This window comes from Poecilia formosa, unplaced genomic scaffold (genome assembly GCF_000485575.1).
Source record: "Poecilia formosa unplaced genomic scaffold, Poecilia_formosa-5.1.2 Scaffold21, whole genome shotgun sequence".
NCBI classification, from domain to species: Eukaryota; Metazoa; Chordata; class Actinopteri; order Cyprinodontiformes; family Poeciliidae; genus Poecilia; species Poecilia formosa.
This window is the reverse complement of record NW_006799960.1, coordinates 2,071,720-2,095,043: the sequence shown is the minus strand read 5'-3', so window position 1 is coordinate 2,095,043 and position 23,324 is coordinate 2,071,720. Positions and strand designations below refer to the sequence as shown.

The following is a 23,324-nucleotide window of genomic DNA, read 5'->3' as shown; positions in this document are numbered from 1 at the left end:
CCTCCAAGGCCATAAAAAAAAAAAAAAATCTTCCTTCACAGAACATAATTAAACATTTACTGCCTTCAGCAGACCCTTTTTTTTTAATCATATTTTCATTAGAAAGAATTAATAAAAACTGTGCATTTGCGGTCATTTCACTGTGACAAAACCATCAGAGGATTCTCCCTCAAACGCATGCAGACACACTCATACCACAGTAAAGCTTCATGCGAACATCTGTGAGCCAGAGATAGGGGCTCTAACTGTCCAGAATGTCATTAAACACTGCTGCTTCAGATTTATATTCTCTCAGTTGTGCCATATGAGCCTGCGTGGTCACATCCTGAGTGTGCAGATGTATAAAAAACACCACACACACATATATAATACATCAAAGCATACTGTACATGAATGGATCTGATATTTTGAGGGGTGGGGGGAAACAGTCAGACATTGTGTTTCCCGAACAAAGTTTGAGGAAGTTGGAGGAAACAGAAAGATGTTAAAGCCAAAAAAGTAACAAGGTGATCACTAAGGAGAGCTTAGCAAGCAATTAGCTAAATGAGATGCACTGAGGGAAATAAATAAAGTTGAGCTTTTCATTTTCTTCTTGTCTGGCATCGAGCAAAGGTTATGTCGGTACCGCCACCTGCAGGCTGCAAGGCGACACAACACCTTCAAATCCTAAACAGCTTCTGTCAAGTTTAGTAGTGATCCCTTAGAATAAAACGGTTTAATTTTAGTTTAATTTGTGTAAGCATGAAACACGAGGAAAAAAAAAAAGTATAGTTCTAATTCTATTTTCCTGAGTCACCTCAGCTGGACCGACACCTCCAGGTCAGGTGCAATTTTTCTGCCTTATGATTTAAGAGTTTAAGCAGCGTCCATCACCGTTTCCAAGTGGTGGATGGAGCAAGAGATTTACAAACAGCAGGGATGTGGTACAGATCAATGGATGAGAAAGGGTGGAGCACAGGGCAAAGTGTTGACGGCTAAGTTGGCTGTAAGCAGGCTTAGCAGATGATCTGAGGTGCGGCTGAGGTGTGATCCTGCTGCTAACCATCAGTTAGCACATCTGTGAGCCAGAGACCAACACTTCACAATTTGGCCCATGTCAGGGTGGTAAAACTTAGCCATAATTTTTTAAAAGATCTTGATGATATTTTGGCATGATAGTACTTCTAAAGTGGTTATTCATAGTTATCAGTTCATGAAGTTAACATCCCCTTCAGATGAATTCTCTTTTTGGAGTCTGGTTTAGATATTTGTCAAAGCCCTATGATGTAGTATTTGGTATCATCTTAAAGGGGTCTACTTGGCTTTCATCTAAGACACATTTTGAGTTTCTTTTGACCAACACAGACGTCACCAGAGCTCTTCAAACAAAAAAATAATACACATTTTTCCACACTTTTCGCCTAAACTAAACACATTTCTTTTTAGTCCGCTGGTATCCAGCGACACAAGAGTCAGCAACTGCAATCTTAAATTAGTTGAGGCACCATCTTTGTTTTATGGCAGGAACGTGTAAATAATTCCAACATGGAAACACAAACATTTAAATAATTTATTCCAAGTCAAAANCGGTGGAAGCTAAATGGAAAAACAAAATTGGTTAGACGGTGATGGGGGGGGGGGAATGGATTCGGTGACAGCCCGGTCCCACCACCCAACAGTGACTGACGGTACTGTTAAGAAAATAAATTTAAAGTATGCTAGTTTTAAAACTTAACATGTCTTGATTGAAATAGCCTAACTGTAGTTTTAAAAATCAGTAACTTATTCTGGCCTGGTGACCTTTATTTTACCTGTAGTTCCAGCAGATGGTTTGCTAGGATCGTTTGAACTGCCATTTATCTGTGTTGGAAAACAATACAGGAGAAGTTGTAGCTTTTCACACTCATCTGTGAAAAGCCGTAAAACAGCAGGAGTTCCTAGCTTTAGAGAGAGGGTCAGAGATAGCTCCTGGTTGGAGGAGCAAAGATACGCTTGATTTGAATAAATTAAAGATAAGAATACGCCTTTTACTATAAAACTTCCTACACAGAAGTAACAAATCAGATTTGCTCTTCCAATTCTCCAAAGATGTCTTTGGACGTCTTTGCTTTTCTTTCTTTCTTTCCTTCTTCCTCTTTCCGTTTGTCTCAGGTAAATGAATGTCTGTTTTAATGTGTTTGAAGTGTCTGTGTTGTCAATGTGACTTTATACTTTTAAATGTTAGAATAAACTCTGAAAATGTATGCTGGGGAGCGCTGACTGTCATCTCTGTGTGGCTTTTGTTTCCACGCATGGAATCATTGAATCCGGGAGCACAAGAGAATATAACGAGCCAGAAGATAATGATTTTATTCTCGTAACAGTACTCACGTCGGTGAATCCAGGCAGCAGATGGAAGGGGAGGAGGGCCTTGGGGTCGGGGGAGGGCTGGGTCCTGCCCAGCGTGGGACGAGCCAGCGACGGCAGGGGACTGTGGCACACATTACCTGAGACACAGAAGGGAAGCAGTAAGGATTAAGTGATCCGTTTTAAATGAAGACAACGGAGAGAGCTAAGTGGGAAGAGAAAAGAGACGGGCAGATGGGCTTGAAAAGGCTGAACTTTAAGCTTTACGTTTTAGTGTTTTTGTCCATTTATGCACAATCCGCAAAACCATATTTGCTCTACCTACGCAGTCCTCCAAGGCAGTTTATATCTAAAGTCTTATTACTTTTGTAAAAGTAGTTTTTAGTGACCGAAGTTTCTTTACGGCGTTGAGGTCTTAGAACAAGGAATATATATCTTCTGGTCACATCATGTGAGATAATAGATCAAATAAGATACCTTGATTTTCGTTATCGCAACATTATTAAGGTGCAGCTTAGCAGGGTATGGACGAAATCCTTTAAAAGTAATACAAACTAAAAAGTAAACAACTGAATATGAAAATAATATTTACACATTTAATGATAAAACAATGTCGCATGACAGCAGTCCTTTTTTGTCACCTTTACATTTAAAAAACGGAGCTCAGTTTTGCCGTATCTGGTAAGAATTACTGGGACACACAAAGGAGGCTCTGAACAGCTAAATGCTACAGCTGCAATTTGCAGATTCCTACATTATCAAGAAAAGGTGCGGCTGTGTCTGGGCAGTCCCCCTAAACTAAACCAAATTTAACAAACATGTTTTGAAGGATGGCTAACGTACCTAAAACTGAATCGTCCTGTTTTTATTTGTGTAAAGTTTAGTTTTAGTCCCTGCCTCATCTGGTTTTAATTTGCTTTTAATATTTAAGATGTACAGACTGATGCGTTTTGTCATATTTGATGCCAAATTAATGCTTAATTTGGCATCATATTAAGTCTTGACCATTGGTTCGACTTTAACTGGGTTGTTTCCTACCTAGCCCTGCATGCTGTGATATTGAAAACCTGCTACGTAGCTAAAAATGCAAAGCAAAGAAATAAGATGGGATTTTGTCTGTCAGGTCTTGAAAGCATGTCCGTCCTGTTCTGAATAGTGCATGTCTACCGGTATCAAAGGTTCTCACTTTTCTGGGGAATCAGAATTAGGTACGTTACTTTTGCTTTGACATTTTGTGGTACTTATTTGTATATTTATGTTCATATCAGCCAACCCTCTGGGAATGAAACTGACATTTTACATGAGTTTCCTCTAGGAAGTAGAGACGTACTATCCAAAGCTTTTCATCCCATGAGTCTTGAGATGTCAGGTTAAATTTGGGTAAGGCTGTACTGAAACATTTTTTCCTCTGGTGTCACGTTGTCCTACACAGTTAAAACTAAAAGCAGATGCACAACAGTGTGACAAGGTATTAGTGTGATTTATGTAACCTTCATTCAATCTGCAAACACAGACACACACACACACACACACACACACACACAAAGAAATATGTTATTATCTGGTTTTTATTGGCTTTAAAATCACCCTAGGTTGCATCGTGCATGAAAATGACAACATACATATGGGTAAAACCCGACGCGGATTATTCCACACTGATTACCAATTCTTTAAAGACACGGGTCTGAACCGTGAAAGCATTATTTTATTTGCAGCAACAAAAATCTGGGCATGAGATGCAGAGGGAGGAGCTCACCAAAGGTAAGGTTCATCCAAGAAATGTCACTGATTTATAGCTTATACTCAGCAGAGTACATTTTAATTCAACACCGACTATTTTGGAACAGGTTTGTCATTTCTTCCATTAGAGTACATTCAGTCATTTCTTCTCTCTTTTTTTTTCTTTTTTTTTATTCAAAGCCATAGTTATTAAAGTCTTATCAAAATAATTCTCTGGCACAGGCAAGTAGTTAGATAACCAACCCTATCATCAAACAAAGTATTTGTTGAAAATCTCAGAAGATTTGTAGATACACACACACACACACACACACACACACACACACAGAACCAGTCCAGAGGGTCCAGCGTGATAAGCGTCCTGTTTGTGTTCCTGATTGTCCAGCCTCCAGTTTACATGTTCTCCCAGCTTGATTGCAGCTTGAATCAGGACCAGGGTGCAAGTCTAATCATCGTCATCATCATCATCATCAAAATCAGCCAACACACCCATCCGCTCTGCCATTACTCTGATTGCCTTTGGCTGACGGCGCGCATGTGTATGCATGTAGCATTGTGTGTGCTCGGGGATTTTACTTTACAGAGTAGAAACGAGGTTGTGAAATGCACAAACATGGACAGGAGACGACAGAATCCAGATCACACGCTCATTATGTTCATTCAGAATGAGCCAACCAAAAAATAAGAATAAAAAAAATGTTAGTTTATAGATTTCCACACGTTTTGTCACGATTCAACCAACTTGTAAAATCCTGCTGAGGACATTAACAAGAACGTTGTGGCTCTATGTTTTCTGAATTACATTTCTTCCTACCAATTTCTACTGTTGCGTCGTAAATTTCTGCGTGTTGCACTTAAAGTGGAACATAAAAACCGAACTGACATTTGTAAATGATGAGCACCACATCTGATTGAGTATTTCTGCAGATAACTGACAGCAGATCTAAAGATGCATGCAACAAGTGAGTCTGCTGTGATTTCATAAACATAAAAAATTAAAAAATAACAACCCCCCCTCCCTCCCACCCATCCCTGAGAGTAAAAGCTTAATGCTGCGTATACATACCAAAATACATGCCGGCACCGAAATGAAGTCCCACAGCTCAGTGTGTGATTAAAGACTTTTTCATCTCCGGGCAGAAATGAGGCTCCTCGTCCTCTCCTCCGGTCTCTGTGTCTCACTGCAGCGGAGCCGCGGGCTGCTCCTTCCCATGTGGATTTCCTCCTCCTCCTCCTCCTCCTCCTTCTTCTCCTCCTCCTTCTTCTCCTCCTCCTCCTCATAACTGCCCACTGCTACTCCTCCTCCTCCTTATCATCACTGTGTCTTCACGATCCCTGTACAAATCTTCTGTATCTTTATCTCCTACAGATTTGCTCTGGGTTTAGTCACAATCATGTCTAATTACTGTAGCTGTGAGTCGGTTCCCTCAGTGAGCTCACGCACACGCACACACACACACCCCAAAACAAAAAGTGTGATTGTGTCCCTTTCTTTTACAGAGTTTAAAAAAGCTGACATCACAAGTTTATATTTATAAATAAATAAAGTATAACGGTCCAAGTTGGCTTTTAATGAAGTTGTCTTCATCAAATCTCACATCAAATCCCTCTGCAGAGTCAAAAGGACTCCAAGACATTATATGTACTATGGGACAGAGTTTAGCGAGACAGTTATTGTCATACCCAGACTGAAGCATGGTGGAAGAGGCATCATGCTTGGGGACTGTTTTTTCTTCAGCTGGAAATGGGCGTTTAAACAAATTCAAATATCAGTCAGTCCTGTCAGCTTTTGTCGGCTTCTGCTGAAAATCCGACAAATGCTTATCTTTTCAGCATGGAAATGGCCCAAAGGATACCCACAATCAGCAAAAGCATGTCTTTACTAAAAGAAGGTTAAAATGCATAAAGTGCTCAGCTAGAGTATCTGACAGATATTAAGGTTTGTCAGGAGGGAAGGAGCCTGTGTCCAGGTGAGACCCTCAAACCCTATCATACTTTGTTATTACTATTTCCTGCCTGGATCAAATCAGTTTGGTGTTCCAGCTGAGTTGTACTCAGCATAGGTTAAATTAAGGTGGAACATGCGCCAAAATTTTGAAATGATTTATCTTGCTCTCATTTTTCCACCGTCCGTTTCAGTCGGGCTGTGCTAGGCGCCGTTTTGACGCTGCAGGTTTCCTAGATTGACTGGGTCCAACATCAGGTTTCTTGTCTTCATTTTGAAAGGGGCCCCAGCATAAAAAGAGCGAGCGGCCATCAAAAATGATCTAAGGCATGCTGTGAAGTAGATGAAAAAATATTTGTAAAGAGTTTCATTTTAGATGGAAAATCAGATTAATACTGACCAACAACTTGAGACTGAACCTTTTGTCCTTCTCAGGGTCGTACAGCAGCCTTCCGTCGGAAATGTTCAAAATATGAAACAACTAAATGAAAATAATTAAATGTAAAATTCAAATTAGTGATGAATGAATAAATAAGGTAGAAATTGAGGATGGGAGGACATAATAAAAACATTTACCTTTAGCCTTTTTTTGTGTCTTTTTATTGTTGTTATTGAAATTGAAACAGAGAAAGTTTATACCATCATTAAAAACAGGATGTTTTTTTTTATTATTTTTATCTCAGCTCCACTTCCCCACCGACCACTTCCAGTGTCTTTTGGTTTTCTTGGACAATCACATCCTATTTTCACATGAGGTGATGCAACAGTGCAACAATCCTCCTCACAGAATTAAATCTGTTTGACTTTGTCAGAGGAATACTTTTAAAAACAAATGAGTCTGTGGCACTGAGAGTTTGCAGCCCTTGCTTCCAGATTACTGTTTTTTTTTTTTTTCTTCTTCTTGCTCTTGTGAAAATGATTTTCCCATCTTCACTTCTTTTCCTCTTGGGCCCGTGGTATTTTTAGATTCATCCTGTGGCATTCGCAGCATACAGAGGAAACTGGACAGGATGCATGCAGTAATGGCTTCAGAAACTCATCTGGACTTGTACACACTGAAAAAGTCCACATGCAATTTCTTTTTTGGCAACATGGCCTCAGTTAAACCTCTGGTCCTAAAACCCTCACAAGAATGTCGACAGCAACATGTGTTTTCCCACAATACCAAACTCCAAGGAGACTTATCTCACTAAGGCTGTCAGTGTAACACCTGCTATTTTCCCAAACACACACACACACACACACACACGAACACGCATACATGCTCCCTCTCAGTGAGTTCACATCAGTGAAACAACAACGTCTTCTGCAAATGTGGCATCTTTGTACCTAGACAAAGGCATTTTGTCTGGTCTGCACCTCCTCTGTGAACTGCATGGAACAAAAGTAGAGGGGTATTAGACAGACTTGGAAATATTTGCTCATAAAGTGCATAACGCACCTATTTTTTTTTTCTCTTAATGTATTACCAGGCGCCTTTGTGCTTCTTTTGACAAAAAACAGAGCACTGCATGGATGGCGTGGGGTATTACTGCCCGTCCCCGCCTTCTCATGAAGGAGGAGATGAAAAGTTTCTCTTGCAGGTTTTGGCCTTACGAGACATTCATTTAGGAGCTCTGGGGTGCAAGTTTATGATTCCCAACGGAAGTCCATACGGCTGGTGATGAACTCTGCTCAGAAAATAGCGAAAATATCGTCTACAGTGAAGGTCAAAACACAGCAACAACCAGAAGACATAAAGAAAGGAGTCATGGACACAGACGTAGCAAATACGAAAGGAGCAGCAGTTCAGAGAGTTTCTAGGCCCATGAGAAACACAGCATCACTGAAACGGTCCAAGTCATGATCAGAACCATGTCAGTTCTCCCAGTCACACTCTTGCTTTGTTCCAGTCTGTTGCCAGTTCATCCCATCCTGCTCCCATTTCATTCTGTTTCAGATTTATGCATATCTGTTTAGTTTCCTTTGCAGTCAAGTATCAGAGTGTTCCGATTTTATGAATTGTGGAGGCAAGTAGACAAGAAATTACGAAAACGTCACACATATGTTGACTGATTTGCGGTACATAATTTCCTGGAAACTTTGCATTGTCCTTTAGTTCCATTTATTGTGGTTCGGGTCTCCTTTTGGGCCGGCTGACTCTCATAAAACAAGGAAGCTCACGATCAGAAGTAAACACTTGCAGGTGGTTATCATTTATTAACATTACATAACCACCTCTTCCTGTCATCAGACTATAAGAACATTACTTTCAATCACTGGTTGTCAAAGTGGATCTGTAACATTGCCCTGGTGGGTAAGAGCCGATGCATGTGGTGGTCCAGGCAGAAACGTCACGTCACAGGAGAATCCATTTTGAACCCCACAAAGAAAGGCATGAAACAATCCAAACAAACTGGAAAAGGAACTAAATGACCAGCCCAGTCACTTAAATGTTGCTACTCATGACATGTGGCCATTCTTTTTGATACTGATCACCATTTTTTCGTAAAATGTTTAACTACCAGGAGAAATAAACTGATACTGAATGGGTTTGCGCATAGAAAACGTTTGGTTTATATCTACAAAATGAAAGTAATTTGGAAAGAAATGCAACTGCTGGATGCCACACAGAGGTATGAATTAGGGAAAGGGGGAAGCTTAAAGTTATACAGCAGCTAAACAAGACCAAAAAAAAATCGAATTAATATTTCATATATAATAGAAACAATTACTGTCGACATTAATGGAAAAGCTGATGATTACAGCCCAAAAGATGCATATGTACCTCTTACTTTACATGTTTTATTGCACAGAGAAACAGCAACAGTCATAGGAAAGTGTAAAAAGATATGTGAAATTGTTTCAATGCCATTTTTGTATGATGTTTTCATAAGTTAATCAAACAACATCTGCTCAAATGGTTACTGTATAGTGAAAATACAAAAAAAATGAGGGGCAAAAGAAAATCCATCTTTTCCAACTTCCTGTCATATCTAGCTGTGCTACACTCAGCTATTCATCAGTGGGAAGAAATGGAGATAATAATAATAATTATAAACTACCCTTCGGTAGTTTATCTCTGCATCTATTCTTCGATGCTGATGTTAAGAACTTGAGTTAAGTTGCGTCCTTCAGCCACCACAATTGACATGGGGTAGAAAAAATTAGCACCAAAGTGTAATTTTTTTCTGGTCTCGGGGCTTCATGTAAAAGAATTCCTCAAATAACGCTTCCGTCCATTGTTTTACACATGTTGCATCAGACACTCACAGGTAACCTCCGTGGCTGTCGCAGATTACAAGCGACGTTACGCAAAACGGACAAAGACCGAGTCTGTCGCATCTGTGACTCACCAGCAACACGTCTGATTGAAACTTGTTTCAGAGCTGTGTGACAGCCGCAGGGCTGCGAACGTGAAAAGCAGAGCACAGCAGGCCCTGATACGAAACAAGGCGATTTCAAAAGGAGTTAATTAACTTGAGTGTGGATGTATGCTGTGAGGAGCGGGGTGATTCAGCTGAACACAAGATGGCAGACAAATGTACAAACAAACCGTTATGAAAACTGGTTTGAGCACATTTTAATGTTAAAACAAGCTTGAGAGCTGAGACTAAACAGCTTTCAGTTTTCATGCAAGAGCGATAAACACTCACTCAACGTTTCATCCTCAGCCTCCGACTTGTGTTAAATCAGCCTGTCTGCTTGTTTGCTGTTTCCGTCGCTGCTTTGCGTGTTATTTTTTATTTTTTTTGGGGGGGGCAGTGTTACAATCTGAACACACAGCTCACCTCTTCTTTGATTAGTCACCATAACAACATCACCATGGCGATTGGCGAGCAATGACTTTGGCTCTATGTCTGTGATGTTGTGAGCTGATGTGGAAATTTGAAAAATCAGCAGTGTTTAGCTGACATGCACTGACAGACGAAGGAGGACAGCGGCTGTTGTGCGCCGGTGCTTGGACTTTGGTTTCCTGCCTGTGTTTGTGATTATAGTTGGAGCCTTGAGACAGTTGGACGCAGTGTTGCAAGCTACACCTGTCAGTTTCTACTTGATCCTTAAGCGTATCTGTCTGAGTGAGACAGTGACCTCTCGGTTGAGGAGAAAAGCAGCACTCTGTGCTTGGCTAGCGTGCAGGTGTTCTGTGCAGTTTTGGTAATCACTACAGATTGTAGTAATTCACAGCCGCAGCTGCCTGGCCTCTCAGCAATTACAGGGAAATTTAACATTTTCAACTGATTAGTTTGTTTGCCACATCTCTGGGCTAAACTTGCCCAACGTCTGGTTTGAACACAAGGACGGCCAGACTAGTCTCATTCCATCCCATCTGGACGTTTAAGAGGTCATGTTCCTGGTGTTTGGGGTGGATGATGCACATTTGTGAAATGCTGCTCTTTTTTTAGCTGCTTTTAAGTCACACTGAATATTTTAGCATGTTTCGAAATGCGTTCCCATTGTTTTCTTTAAAATATTCTCATCAGCTCATCATTACTTCTCTTACGACAGTCGTTTATTAGTTCACTTTTCTTCAGCTTGAAGAAAGCTAAAGACGTCTGGTTATAAGACATAAAAATGAATCCAGATACTGAAAGTCAGACCTGCAATGTAATGATTTAGATCAAAGCATATCCAAATGTCAGCCAAAATGGATCTTCACAGATGCTCTCCATCTGATCTGGAACAGGTTGGGTTATTTTACAAAAGAAAATGTGCAAGAATTTCAATCTCTACGTGTAGAAATCTGGATGAACAGAAACACAGGCCACACTTTTCAGATTATGATCTGCAAAAACGTTTGAAAACCATGCATACATTTCCCTCCACTTCACAATTATGAAATATTTTGTGTGTTGGTCTCCAGCATGAAATACACACTAAATTTTGTGGATGTAATACGTCAAAATGTGAAGAAAGTGGAAGAGTTGTAAATACTTTTGTGATAATGATCTCTTGTAAGGACATTTGGTCACAAACAAACACAGGAAGTAGAAATAAACAACAAAAGCTGAGCTCAGTGAAACCAAGAAGAGCAGCTAATTCGGAAAGCGGCAGCGTTAAAGGATCCTTTTTCCACAGGGTCAAATTTCCCAGAAAATAGAAATATCACAATTGAACCCCTGCGGATCTGGCACTGCAGCTGTAAATTCTTGAAAGATAAGTCTGTAATCCCCCCTTAGAAACCAAGCGCTGGGAGGCAGAGGAATTTTAAACGGTAGATAAACAGATCCGCCTCGGGGTCAGAGGTGACAGAACTCTGACATTTGAGTCCCAGTCTAACATTCACTTTTTACAAGCTACACATGTCTAACAGCATGGAGGTATAGCAGCTGTCACGCTTACACGCAGAACCCAAATCTTTCCAACCTCTGTGAGCTGATTGGCTTTGAAGCAAAGTCAAAAATGCCTGATCTACACATCAGGACCAATTTGCATTAACCTGAGAAACGCTAAGAAAAATCAACCTTTCTTTTGTAAAACGCATCTCCAAACCATAGGCTTGCAAAGACGAAGATTTACAGATTCCATGACCACACTCTCAACCTGCATGGATTATTACTCCAGATGTCTCTTCCCTCCAAGGCCATAAAAAAAAATCTTCCTTCACAGAACATAATTAAACATTTACTGCCTTCAGCAGACCCTTTTTTTTTAATCATATTTTCATTAGAAAGAATTAATAAAAACTGTGCATTTGCGGTCATTTCACTGTGACAAAACCATCAGAGGATTCTCCCTCAAACGCATGCAGACACACTCATACCACAGTAAAGCTTCACGCGAACATCTGTGAGCCAGAGATAGGGGCTCTAACTGTCCAGAATGTCATTAAACACTGCTGCTGCAGATTTATATTCTCTCAGTTGTGCCATATGAGCCTGCGTGGTCACATCCTGAGTGTGCAGATGTATAAAAAACACCACACACACATATATAATACATCAAAGCATACTGTACATGAATGGATCTGATATTTTGAGGGGCGGGGGAAAACAGTCAGACATTGTGTTTCCCGAACAAAGTTTGAGGAAGTTGGAGGAAACAGAAAGATGTTAAAGCCAAAAAAGTAACAAGGTGATCACTAAGGAGAGCTTAGCAAGCAATTAGCTAAATGAGATGCACTGAGGGAAATAAATAAAGTTGAGCTTTTCATTTTCTTCTTGTCTGGCATCGAGCAAAGGTTATGTCGGTACCGCCACCTGCAGGCTGCAAGGCGACACAACACCTTCAAATCCTAAACAGCTTCTGTCAAGTTTAGTAGTGATCCCTTAGAATAAAACGGGTTAATTTTAGTTTAATTTGTGTAAGCATGAAACACGAGGAAAAAAAAAAAGTATAGTTCTAATTCTATTTTCCTGAGTCACCTCAGCTGGACCGACACCTCCAGGTCAGGTGCAATTTTTCTGCCTTATGATTTAAGAGTTTAAGCAGCGTCCATCACCGTTTCCAAGTGGTGGATGGAGCAAGAGATTTACAAACAGCAGGGATGTGGTACAGATCAATGGATGAGAAAGGGTGGGGCGCAGGGCAACGTGTTGACGGCTAAGCTGGCTGTAAGCAGGCTTAGCAGATGATCTGAGGTGCGGCTGAGGTGTGATCCTGCTGCTAACCATCAGTTAGCACATCTGTGAGCCAGAGACCAACACTTCACAATTTGGCCCATGTCAGGGTGGTAAAACTTAGCCATAATTTTTTAAAAGATCTTGATGATATTTTGGCATGATAGTACTTCTAAAGTGGTTATTCATAGTTATCAGTTCATGAAGTTAACATCCCCTTCAGATGAATTCTCTTTTTGGAGTCTGGTTTAGATATTTGTCAAAGCCCTATGATGTAGTATTTGGTATCATCTTAAAGGGGTCTACTTGGCTTTCATCTAAGACACATTTTGAGTTTCTTTTGACCAACACAGACGTCACCAGAGCTCTTCAAACAAAAAAATAATACACATTTTTCCACACTTTTCGCCTAAACTAAACACATTTCTTTTTAGTCCGCTGGTATCCAGCGACACAAGAGTCAGCAACTGCGATCTTAAATTAGTTTAGGCACCATCTTTGTTTTATGGCAGGAACGTGTAAATAATTCCAACATGGAAACACAAACATTTAAATAATTTATTCCAAGTCAAAATTCTCCCGCTTACAAAAAACAAAACACGACTTTGCAAAGCATCTCTTAAAACATGAAGAGAACGAATAACACAGCTACCTAAAGTAGAAATTTTCCCACCGGCCCTCTGCTCTGCAGAAACATTTGCTATAAAATGTGACTATAAAAGACGGATTCACTCGATGCCAGAGCACTAAATCAATGACCTACAAACTGTACAGTTTACACCTAAAAAGGTTTCCAGCAGACTGCGCTGCCTCGCTCATCGGACTGAAAGAGACGCTGAGGGCTTTAGCTTCAGTCAAGCATGGTGTCGGTTCAACACAGATCAGTCCATCAGGAACCCTTGCAGCAGCCTTTCCTCTCGTCCTGAGCCTCTCTTGTCGGCCCCAGCGAACTGGACAGGGTCACTGCGCTGATGGAGCCGCGGGTCACCTCTCTGCTGGCCACCTTCTTATGGATCGCTGGGGAGATCAAACATTTAGGGTGTCGCCTTAAAAGTTGCCCGTAAACCAGAGTGGCGCTGTGTCTCTTCTTACCTGTGAGGACTTCGTTGAAAGCTGCTTCTACGTTTGTGGAGTCCAGCGCCGACGTCTCCATGAACATGAGGCCTTTCTTATCTGGAATGGTGTGGCAAACATCCGACATGATGAAAATCGGTTTATTCCTGAGGGGAAATCCTTTCGGCACATAAGGAAGCAATTGAGTTCACCTGCAAAATCTTTGGCCTCCTCTGTGGGAACGGTCCTGAGGCTCTCCAGGTCTTTCTTGTTGCCCACCAGCATAACCACCATGTGAGGGTCTGCGTGATCATACAGCTCCTTCAGCCACCGCTCGGCGCTCTCGTACGTCAGATGTTTGCTGATGTCGTACACCAGCAGCGCTCCAACCGCTCCTCTGTAGTAGCTGAATGCACCAGAAGGAAACAGAGTTTAGATTCACTTGCATGGGTCAGTAAAATATTCACACTCTTTTCAGATTTTTATCACGTAAAAAGCGCAGACTCCAGTGTGTTTTGTCCACATTTTATACGACAGGTCAAAAAAAAAAAAAAAAAAGTAATGTATAATTGTCAAGGCGAAGGAAAAAGCTGTGCGGTTTTCAGTTGTTTACAAATAAAAGTCTGAAAAGTGTGGCCTGCATTTGTGTTCAGCCTCCTCTGAGTGTATGTTTGGTTGGTATTCTCTGTGCTTATGGAAGAAAAGTTCAGCATGATGCCGCCACTACTATGCTTTTCATGGTAATGAAGTGTTCCGGATCTTAGTGCTCTGCAGGTCAACGCGTCTTGAACGTAGACTAAACCAGGGAGCAATTTACACAAAGACTGACTCTATTTACCAAGTTTGTTCAGTTTCAAGGGGGCCCAAATATAAATGCACACCATTTTATTTATTTATGTTTTACATCTTTATTTGCCAAAAATTGTGAGAACCACTTTTCATTTTCACTTTGTGTTGGTCTATCGTATAAAATACTTTGAAAGAATAAGTGGAACAGTACAAGGGGTGTGCATACTTTAGCAAGGTGTGATAAGCACAGAAGAGGTGCAGCTGGTAATAAAAGGGAGGGGTTACCAACAGCAAGTCGCAAATTAACTGATCACTCGATTATTGTGTGTACCTTTGACTTCTCGGATATTAATCTCGCCTGTGTGTGTGTGTGTGTGTGTGTGTGTGTTTATGTGTGTGTACCCACGCTGAGGTGATTGCCCTGTAACGCTCCAGCCCAGCTGTGTCCCAGATTTGAGCTTTGATGGTGAAGTTGTCCAGCTGGACGGTCCTCGTGCTGAACTCCACGCCGATGGTGGTGCGGCTGTCGTGCAGGAACTCATTCTTGGTGAAGCGGGACAGGAGGTTGCTCTTCCCCACACCGGACTCCCCGATCAAAACCACTGCACAGACACGCGCCAACAAGTTCCTATTATGTCCATTTTTATTAATAAGTGATCACTCCGATTTCGCTGCAAGTTTCCTGGAACCAAAATGGATCAGATAACCTTTATCTCATCTGCCACATGCAGACTTTCTGTCACACTCGCTGGATGCCAGATTGTGTGACATCACACCAACGTGGCACATCCACATTGAGTGCGAGTTCAGTCTGGAATGAGGGAAGTAGAAAATCACTGCCGCTCTCGGAAGAAACGCCACGACGCACTGCGCCTGTTCCTCTGGGAGTGTGAGAAGTCATGTTTATCTAGCAGGTCAAAGGTCACAGCATTCAGTCAAAGCAGGCAGGAAGCAATCACTTCCTTATATCTACGCTACATTTTCTTAGAAACAGCAGCAGCAGCAAACAGATAAAATCTGCTTTGTCCCGAATGTGTAGAAATGCGGCGCAATAATTTCCTTCTTCCAAGACGATTATGGCTGAATTAAACGTGGCTTACCTTTAAATACAAAGTTGTACGAATCATCCGAGCCCATGCTGCACTCAGTGGCGATGGGTCCGTCTTCCACCTCACAAATACCCAGAAGCCACTTTCAAATTTTTTGAAAGGAGTATTTATTAAGAAAGAGAAAACAAAAGTATCCTCCCTCCCTGGTTTTGTGCGAAAGCGGAAAATGACAGGGAGAAAAGAAATCTCTGTTCGCCGTGGAAGACGAGGAGCAGCTCCTGTTTGAAGACGGCCGGAAAACGAAGAAGCAGGACTCCTGACTGCTCATCAGCTGACACCCAGAGGAGGGCCGGGAGGACGGAGAGCAGGTGGAACAGGTAGAACCACTCGCAGGTACAGACTCCACCCTCCGCTGCACTCCCAGACTCATTTGTATGAGAGTAAACCTCGCCCTGCAGGTGGATGCGCGTGAGCCGGGACACGTCACCCTCTTTGACCACCAGTCTCACGTTCAAAATCCAGGAACACAAGTTCAAGGTTTGAGACGATATTCTAATTTCCATGTTCTTTTTTTTAAAGCGAGCACTTTTTTATTTTTCTATGGAGATTATAAAAAACAGTGTTAAGTTTAGCCTCACGTGTGGAAAGAGATATTTCTTTCCCTGCAGCTTTGACATTGGGATGAACTGAAAGAGTTCTAATTCAAAAGCTTGAACTTGACCCGTCTGGATTGTCCTACGTTAAAAACAGGATGTTGAGAAACGGAGCCATTAGTAATGCTAATAATCCTTTTTGAAGGTGAGCCTCCATCGGGTTTTCTCTCAGGATTGGCCTGACTTTGACTAATTGTCCGCCTTTCATCGCCATTGACTTTGACCAACTTCCTCAGCCATCCTGAAGAAAAACATCCCCAAAGCACAATGCTGCCACCACCATGTTTCACTGAGGGGGACGGTGTGATCAAGGTGGCGTTCTGTACAACTTTTCTGCCAAACCTTTTCTTTAATTTTTTTTCTTTAGGTTGATCAGAAAATCCAGCTTCAGTCTCAACAGCTTCTTTTCCATGCTTTGTGTCTCTCCTTCAATGCTTGTGGCAAACAAGGCTTCTTTTGGCTTCCTTTCAACATTTGCCCTCCTCTTGCAGTTCTCCCACGAAGGCCAGATGTTTAGAGAGTACAATCAAATAGCTGCCCTGTCAACAGATCCTCCCGTCTGGATCGGATTTCTGTAACTCACCCAGAGCTACTACAGGCCTCTCTGCAGATGCTCTGATCTGCAGTTCTGCCGTAATCTTTACATTTTCAGCTGAATAACTGCAGAGTCTTCTGATCTAAAGCTGGAACCGTTTCAGAACCGTACCCTCCCTTTAATCTCCTTGGTCTACATGCTGCGGTTTGTTCCCCCAACAAACCTCTGAGGCCTTCGCAGAACAGATGACATTAAATTAAGACACAAAAAATGGACTTTTTACAAACTAGGTGACATCTGGTTGCACTGGATTTTATTTGGGGGTGCCAGAGTAAAAGGTGTGCATACATTTGCAATGGAAATGTTTCAGTATTCTTAATTGCAAAAGTTTTAAAACCAACGTACCCTTTTCACTCCACTTGTCCACAGATGCGTGGTAATTTTGGTCGATTACATGAAACACATTGAAGTTTTAATGCGACAAAAAGTGAAAAAGCTCAAAGGGGGAATGAATATTTTCACAAGGCACTATATATCCCCTGATTTGGAAAAAAGGGATTAAAACATTCGCCATACTTTTCCACACTGCACAGAGAGTCTCAATTATATGCACTTTAAAAACAAACTTGGAGGCAAATGTAAGCTTTTATTTCACACTTTCCCATTAAAACAAGACAGAACATTGTGGGGCCTTTAAAGTTCCTGGCCCATCACCATACTGTAATCAAAATGAGACGGGGGAATAATGGTTTTTGACCATGATTTATTACTTTTTTTATTTTATTTTAGTACAGTACTGTTAAAAGTTAGTTCAAACATTTTCGACTGGGAGATGGATTTCTTTATTTTAATTCAGCTGAGGTCAACAGACAGAGCAGAGCTACTGAAGCAGTTGCCAAGTTCACCACAACTACAAATGCTGAGAATTTCAAAAAGAATAAAATAATAATAATAATAATAATAATACAACCTAGACTTTATGATTGGAGCAAAGTATGGTGCCATCACTGTTGTTTTTTTTTGTTTGTTTTTTTTTTTTTTAAAGCCTTTCCATTATGTCATACTTTGACTCATTTGATTTCCACATGTAATTCATGGAAAATAAATCAGCTTCATATCTAGGTACTAACTGCACCTCAAACAGGAAGAGAGAAGACGAAGAACAATCCGATTTAAACGAAATCAAAGATGGTTTGTAAAATTCATGTTCACAACAGCAACGGCCTGTGCTTCAGGGAAGCCGCTGTGTGACGGAAACGATTATGGTTACAGTCTTGAATGAGAATTTCAGCAGAGGTGGGACGTCACGTCTCCCGTCTGAGGCCGGTCTTTACTACCCATGATCCCCCTGGTCGGAGTCGGACAGCGGGACAAGCGACGGCGACTCAGAAGGAGGAGAAACGATTCCTAGAAGACACTGCGCTTACACGTGGGCACTTTGATCCGGAGTGACGAATTACAACTTTTGGAAGGGTGAAAGTGTGGAAGGCGCTTGCAATAAATAGTGAAAGCTGTTGGGCAAAAACCAGCGGCGTGTGGAAAAGTGTTGAGGACAAGGATGGAGGGAGGGGCGGCGGTTGGGACTTCTGCGAGCGTCTGCTCTCCTGCTGGCTTTCAGGATCACAGCTTATAGAAACCACCAACCTGCCCGACGGGAACCAGGCACGATACAGAGCCGACTGCCTTTCACATCGCACGGGTTGCGTTTGGATCACGTGAACGTTTTGCCTACAGAGCGCTACTTCAGATTTACATGAAAGAAACGATGAGTCAAAAAAACCCCCCCCCAAAAATAAACAGTCGGGAGTCCCTTTCTCTTCACGTCAGCACGCGCTTTGAGGAGGGAGCGGTTCAGTCCGACCCCTACAGCAGAACTCTGTGGGTGAAACTGGCTGGATGGTGCCGAACGAAAGAAGTGAAAGGGGGGAAAAGAAAATAGGGAATGATCTTAGAACAGATGCTGAATGAGGGTCTTTCAGTTCTTGCCCAAGTTTCTTCTGTAAGGTTTTGGGACAATGCACATAAATTTCTGTTGGTTCGCAGTGGATTTTGGGTTTGTTATGTGTTAAATGCGTGTTTATGAGCGCGTCAATATGTACTGTATGTCTTTACGAGGGCTGTGAGCCCAGCAGTCTCTCGATAGCGGCGTTGATGTCTCCTCCAGTAGCAATGAGGGCCTGCAGGTTGGCCTCGCGGTTGATGAAGCCCATGGCGTTCAGCTGGTCTAGCTGGGTCTGGAACCGCACCTCTGGGGTTTGGCTCTGATGGGAACAGTCAGTACAGATTGAANCTCTGGGGTTTGGCTCTGATGGGAACAGTCAGTACAGATTGAAGTAAGACAAAAAAAAAAACAACCACCAATGTGCACAGTATGGTGATTTCAGTATGTGTGTGTGTGTGTGTGTGTGTGTGTGTGTGGTCGCGTACCGTTCCGTTTCCTCCTCCACTTCCACCTCCTCCAGCAAACATCTGGAGCATCTGTTGCATCAGCTGCTGCTGAGCAGGGTTTGTTGCAGCACTGCTGGGAGACGAGGCGGGGTTCTCCGCCGGAACGGCGCCTCCTGTGGGCACGCCTGGAATTCCACCCGTCATCAAACTGGGCCAAAGGAAAAAGACAAACACAAATGTTAAATCCAAACTCTAGACTAAATCCCAGTGTGTGTTTGTGCAGGTGACGCCTCGCTCTGCCTACCTGGGCATAAGGCCTGGGGCTTCCGTCTGCAGCGTCTGGAGGCCCTGCTGGATCTGCATTAGAGCTTGCATGGCCCGGGGATTGGTCATGACGGACAGCGCCTCAGGGTTCTGCATCTGGAGACGGGCAGAAATGGAAGCAGACAATTAGCAAAGGTGACTGTGGGCAATTCAAATTTCAGCAGCGTGACCGACGAGACCACAGAAATCAAAGCCAGAAAGATGGTAAGTTTATGTTATAAGCCGTTTAGAATTCAAATACTGGAGGTGAAAATACAGTTTAAAAATTGAGTAATTATTTAAAAAAATTATTTTTTTTTATCCCCGATCAGACACACGTGTGGTATGAACAAAACACGGATTGGTATAATGCACAGAAAAAAGACACAGAAGTAAAATAAATGATATAAAACAACTTAAATTGTAAGTTTTCATCATACAAAAGAAGAAAAACATACTTGAATTGCTAAAATTTAAGAACTTAATTTTTTTTATTCTGATTTTAATAATTTTTTACGATTTAAATTGCATGAATTACAAAAAAAAAATAGCTTAATTTATACTCAAAAAATATTCAATCAAACTAATGAATAAAATATTATCTGGCTTCATAACAGTAAAAAAAAAAAAAAAATTTTGTTTCATAGCAAAACTTAAATAAATACAAAGTAAAAAGTTGGTTCTAGGTTTATGTAACAAAACATTTTGGATTTTAATTTTTTTTTTTAAACAAAAATGTGCTAGCTTAAGGAGCAGCACAGAAAAAAATTCCTTTGCTGGGAAGGTATTGATGGATGAACGTATGAATGAACAGACATAACTAAATGTCATTTACAGCAACGTATAAAAATATGGACATAATAAAGACATGCTGAGGCCCTGCAGCAGCCCTGATTATAAGGCCAGGGAGTGTTTTGCTTCAGTCAGTTTCAAAAACTGTGTTTTAGATGAAAATGGAAACGGTACCTGCTGAAGAAAAATGGGCAGCTGAGATCTGAACTGTTCCTGCAGCTGTGGGTTTCCAGAGAATAATGGATTATTCATCATTACCTGATTGAGGGGAGAAATAAAGTATTAGTCATTTGGCTCCAGCAGCAGTCCACACTGCCTACTCAGTTCGGTTAAATGTTAAAGCAGATATTAGACAGCCAAAAGTATAAACCAATATAGCTAAAGTATAGAATAAAGACTTGAGGTGATATTTTTTTTTTCTGTAATGTTCAAGAAAATGCGTCCAAGGCCGAGTTAAGTCCAGAATATCAATATTTAATATCAATATCAATATTTAATCTACGACTTTATGATCCTCACCTGTGAGGCTAACTCCGGGTTTTGAGCCAGTGACTGCATCATGCTGCGCATGTACGGAGCAGACAGCATGTTCTGCATCAGCTGAGGGTTTTCGGAGATCTGTTGGAGTAGACTCTGCATGCCGGGGCTGTTGAACATGCCTGCAGCACAAAACAAAAACATCCAGGAGTGAACGTAACTAATAGGGGTGTTAGCAAAACATCGAGCCCTGGAGGCAAAGACGACGCCGAACACTGGATTCACAGGAACGACAAAAGATTTCAGAGTAACCCCCAGTTTGTCTTTTTACAACTGAATGCGTCACAAATTAAATACTTTTTCTAATCCAGTCGATACATTATTGCTTTTACTGTCTCGTTTTGTTCGAGCCCTACAGTCAAAAGATTAAAAAGGCCTGTTTTTAAATTTCACAAATAAAATAAATGTTTCAAAAATTCTAATCTGGTTTTAAAAGCTGCTTATTGCAAAACCCAAAAGTCATTAAAAAGTCAAAGCCCAGAGTCATTAAAAAGGCGATTTAGTTTAGCACCGACAGGAAGCTGTGAAGCAGATGCTAACTACCCTCACATTAGCTTCTAGCTGCTTTATTTGCTAGCTCTTATTACAAAAAAGGCTAAGAACCATTTCCTTTCTTAGTCCAAAACAAAAGCTTCAAACAACAATATGAAGTGCTGAGAATAAGGCACACATATTTAGAAATGGGGATCATAATATTAGCTTAAAGCTCCTCCTGACAAAGTCACAACAGCCCTTTGTGACACAGAATGTAAGAAAAAAACTGGTGCTGAGATTTAGTATCAGGAGAACTCTCCTTATCAAATGCGACATCAGCGAATGTCTCCAGCGTACCATTTCCCAGACTCGCAGGATTGACGCCCAGAGGGTTGGACACACTTGGGTTGGTGGTTCCCGAGGTGCTCGTGCTTCCTGTGGTTCCCCCTCCGCTCTCAGAGGGGTTTGAAGAATTCGGAGGCCCCCACGGGTTGGGCAGAGGCTCTCGGTTCTCTGTCCGCGACGGCTGAGCGCCAGAGTCAGAGTTTCCGCCAAGAGCTGAGAACGGGTTGCTTCCAAACTGTAAAGAAAACATTTTTTAAATACAGTTTAGTACACAGGGTTTAAGTCACAATAAAGTGAGGAGAGATAGAAACGGAGATGTATAAGGGTTCCTCACAGAGACCTGCTCTCTGGCTGCGCTGAACATGGGCTCCTGGATGTCCGTGTACATCCTCCTCAAGGCATTGTAACCTCCTGGAATGCTCTCCAGGTTGCTCAGGGCGCGGTCCTGGTTTCGCATCATTTCCTGCATCATGGCTGGGTTCCTGGCGAGCTCCATGGTCTGAGAGGCAGGACAAAAAAGGGGGAGGAAGCAAAGCAGATTGAGGTTTATGTCGAAACACACAACTAACATGTTGAATGAAGAAAATCTGAGTGTTCTCCAGGCACCTTTAGGGCATCCCCCCCACTCTCACCTGTCTCATGAGTTCAGGGTTATTGAGCATGTGGGAAATCTCAGGGTTACGTTCCATCAGCTGCTGCATCTGTGGGTTGGCCATAATCATCTGCCTCATCAGGTCGGGGTTGGACATCATGTTCTGCACCAAGGGGTTCTCCATGATCTGGGAGAGCATCTCCGGGTTGGACATGAGCTGCCTCTGCATCTGCTGCTGCAGCTCCATGAAGTTAGCCGAGCCCATTCCCAGACCAGCTAGACTGGCCAGGTCTCCGAAGCCACCTGCAGGGGGATAAGTGCTGACTTAGCGAGGTAATCTTTGGCAAGGAGAGTGTTTTTAATTAGAGCAGCACGCAGGCGGACTCACTCATTATGTTGGGCGTCTGTGTCGGTGCCTGGCCAGACCCGGTGGGGACTGTTGTGGGGGCAGGGTTGGCGGCCGGACTAGAGGCGCTGGAATTGCCTGCCTGGGTGGAGGTTGAACTAGAGGCTGAGGTGCTACTGCCATCTGCTGCCCTACAGAGGGAAAAAAAAATAGTTAAACTCAAGTTGTCAAAGCTGGTCAGTTGTTTCAGTGAATCAGAAAGTTTTGTATATAAAAAAAAAAAGTGGCCTTACTTGTGTGCTGTTTTAATGACGAGGTGAACGGTCAGGCCATCTTTGATGCCATGCTGGCTGAGACTGTCACCGTCCTTCAAGATCTTCCCTGCAAAAATCAAAACCAACTGGTCTTGTTTGGCTTTGAACCGCTTCGAGATCTCCTCTTTAAACTGGAAGACATGAAAAAAAAAAAATAAATAAATAAATAAATAAAAAACCAGGTAAGATTTCTGCATGGAAAAAAAAAGAAAAAAAAAAAATATGTCTCCAGGTAGACCGATAATGTTTTGAATGCAAAATGGAAAACACTTCTTGTTGATGGTTTGAGGCCAGGCATGTGCTGGTTGTTGATCTGAAACGGATTTGAAAAGTCGCGTTTTACTTGTGCCCCCACCAGGCTATGTATTGCTTTTTTTTTTTTTAAGTCTTCTTAAATGTTTGCATTTTTTAAGACTTTATAGTTGGTGTTCATGTATTAATCTTCCAATTTCTGGGGGATACCTTGCAATAATTCATTCTATGGCCTTATTTTCCACTTTTAGTCACATTTTTCTGTTCATGTGAACACTCCTGTTATGCCTGTTGTGATTCTATATGAAGGTTTTTAGAGTAAAAAAATAAAAAATAAAAAAAATAAAAATAAT

The 23,324-nt window shown here is 41.8% G+C and overlaps 2 protein-coding genes across 3 annotated transcripts in view; both read right to left on the bottom strand.

Moving 5' to 3' along the window:
• Positions 1–13,093: 13,093 nt before the first annotated feature.
• Positions 13,094–15,776, bottom strand: LOC103135084 (ras-related protein Rab-25-like). Its single transcript, XM_007547679.2, has 5 exons — positions 15,492–15,776; positions 14,798–14,993; positions 13,815–14,008; positions 13,642–13,722; positions 13,094–13,566 (listed from the first exon to the last, which is right to left on the bottom strand). Exons 1-5 carry the CDS (start codon positions 15,526–15,528, stop codon positions 13,439–13,441), a joined length of 636 nt encoding a protein of 211 aa, XP_007547741.1. The 5' UTR covers positions 15,529–15,776; the 3' UTR covers positions 13,094–13,438.
• Positions 15,777–16,997: 1,221 nt separating this feature from the next.
• ubqln4 (ubiquilin 4) overlaps positions 16,998–23,324 on the bottom strand; it is a 9,671-nt gene continuing 3,344 nt past the window's right edge. The window contains exons 2-11 of one of the 2 annotated variants that reach the window (XM_007547676.2): positions 22,699–22,850; positions 22,448–22,596; positions 22,100–22,362; positions 21,802–21,966; positions 21,480–21,702; positions 20,631–20,770; positions 20,286–20,369; positions 19,321–19,436; positions 19,056–19,224; positions 16,998–18,889 (exon numbers count right to left, since the gene is read on the bottom strand). In XM_007547676.2, the coding sequence (XP_007547738.1) occupies positions 18,737–18,889; positions 19,056–19,224; positions 19,321–19,436; positions 20,286–20,369; positions 20,631–20,770; positions 21,480–21,702; positions 21,802–21,966; positions 22,100–22,362; positions 22,448–22,596; positions 22,699–22,850 (1,614 nt within the window). In that variant the 3' untranslated portion in view covers positions 16,998–18,736. The remainder of the gene's footprint in view (positions 18,890–19,055; positions 19,225–19,320; positions 19,437–20,285; positions 20,370–20,630; positions 20,771–21,479; positions 21,703–21,801; positions 21,967–22,099; positions 22,363–22,447; positions 22,597–22,698; positions 22,851–23,324) is intronic. The other variant, XM_007547678.2, reaches the window with a different exon arrangement.

Excerpts from the sequence above, each read along its gene's own strand:
- LOC103135084 (XM_007547679.2), bottom strand. The coding sequence starts at position 15,528 with ATGGGCTCGGATGATTCGTACAACTTTGTATTTAAAG. Across the intron at positions 14,009-14,797 it reads TACAGGGCAATCACCTCAGC|CTACTACAGAGGAGCGGTTG; the intron begins GTGGGTACACAC and ends TGGTGCATTCAG. Across the intron at positions 13,723-13,814 it reads GGAGGCCAAAGATTTTGCAG|ATAAGAAAGGCCTCATGTTC; the intron begins GTGAACTCAATT and ends ACACCATTCCAG.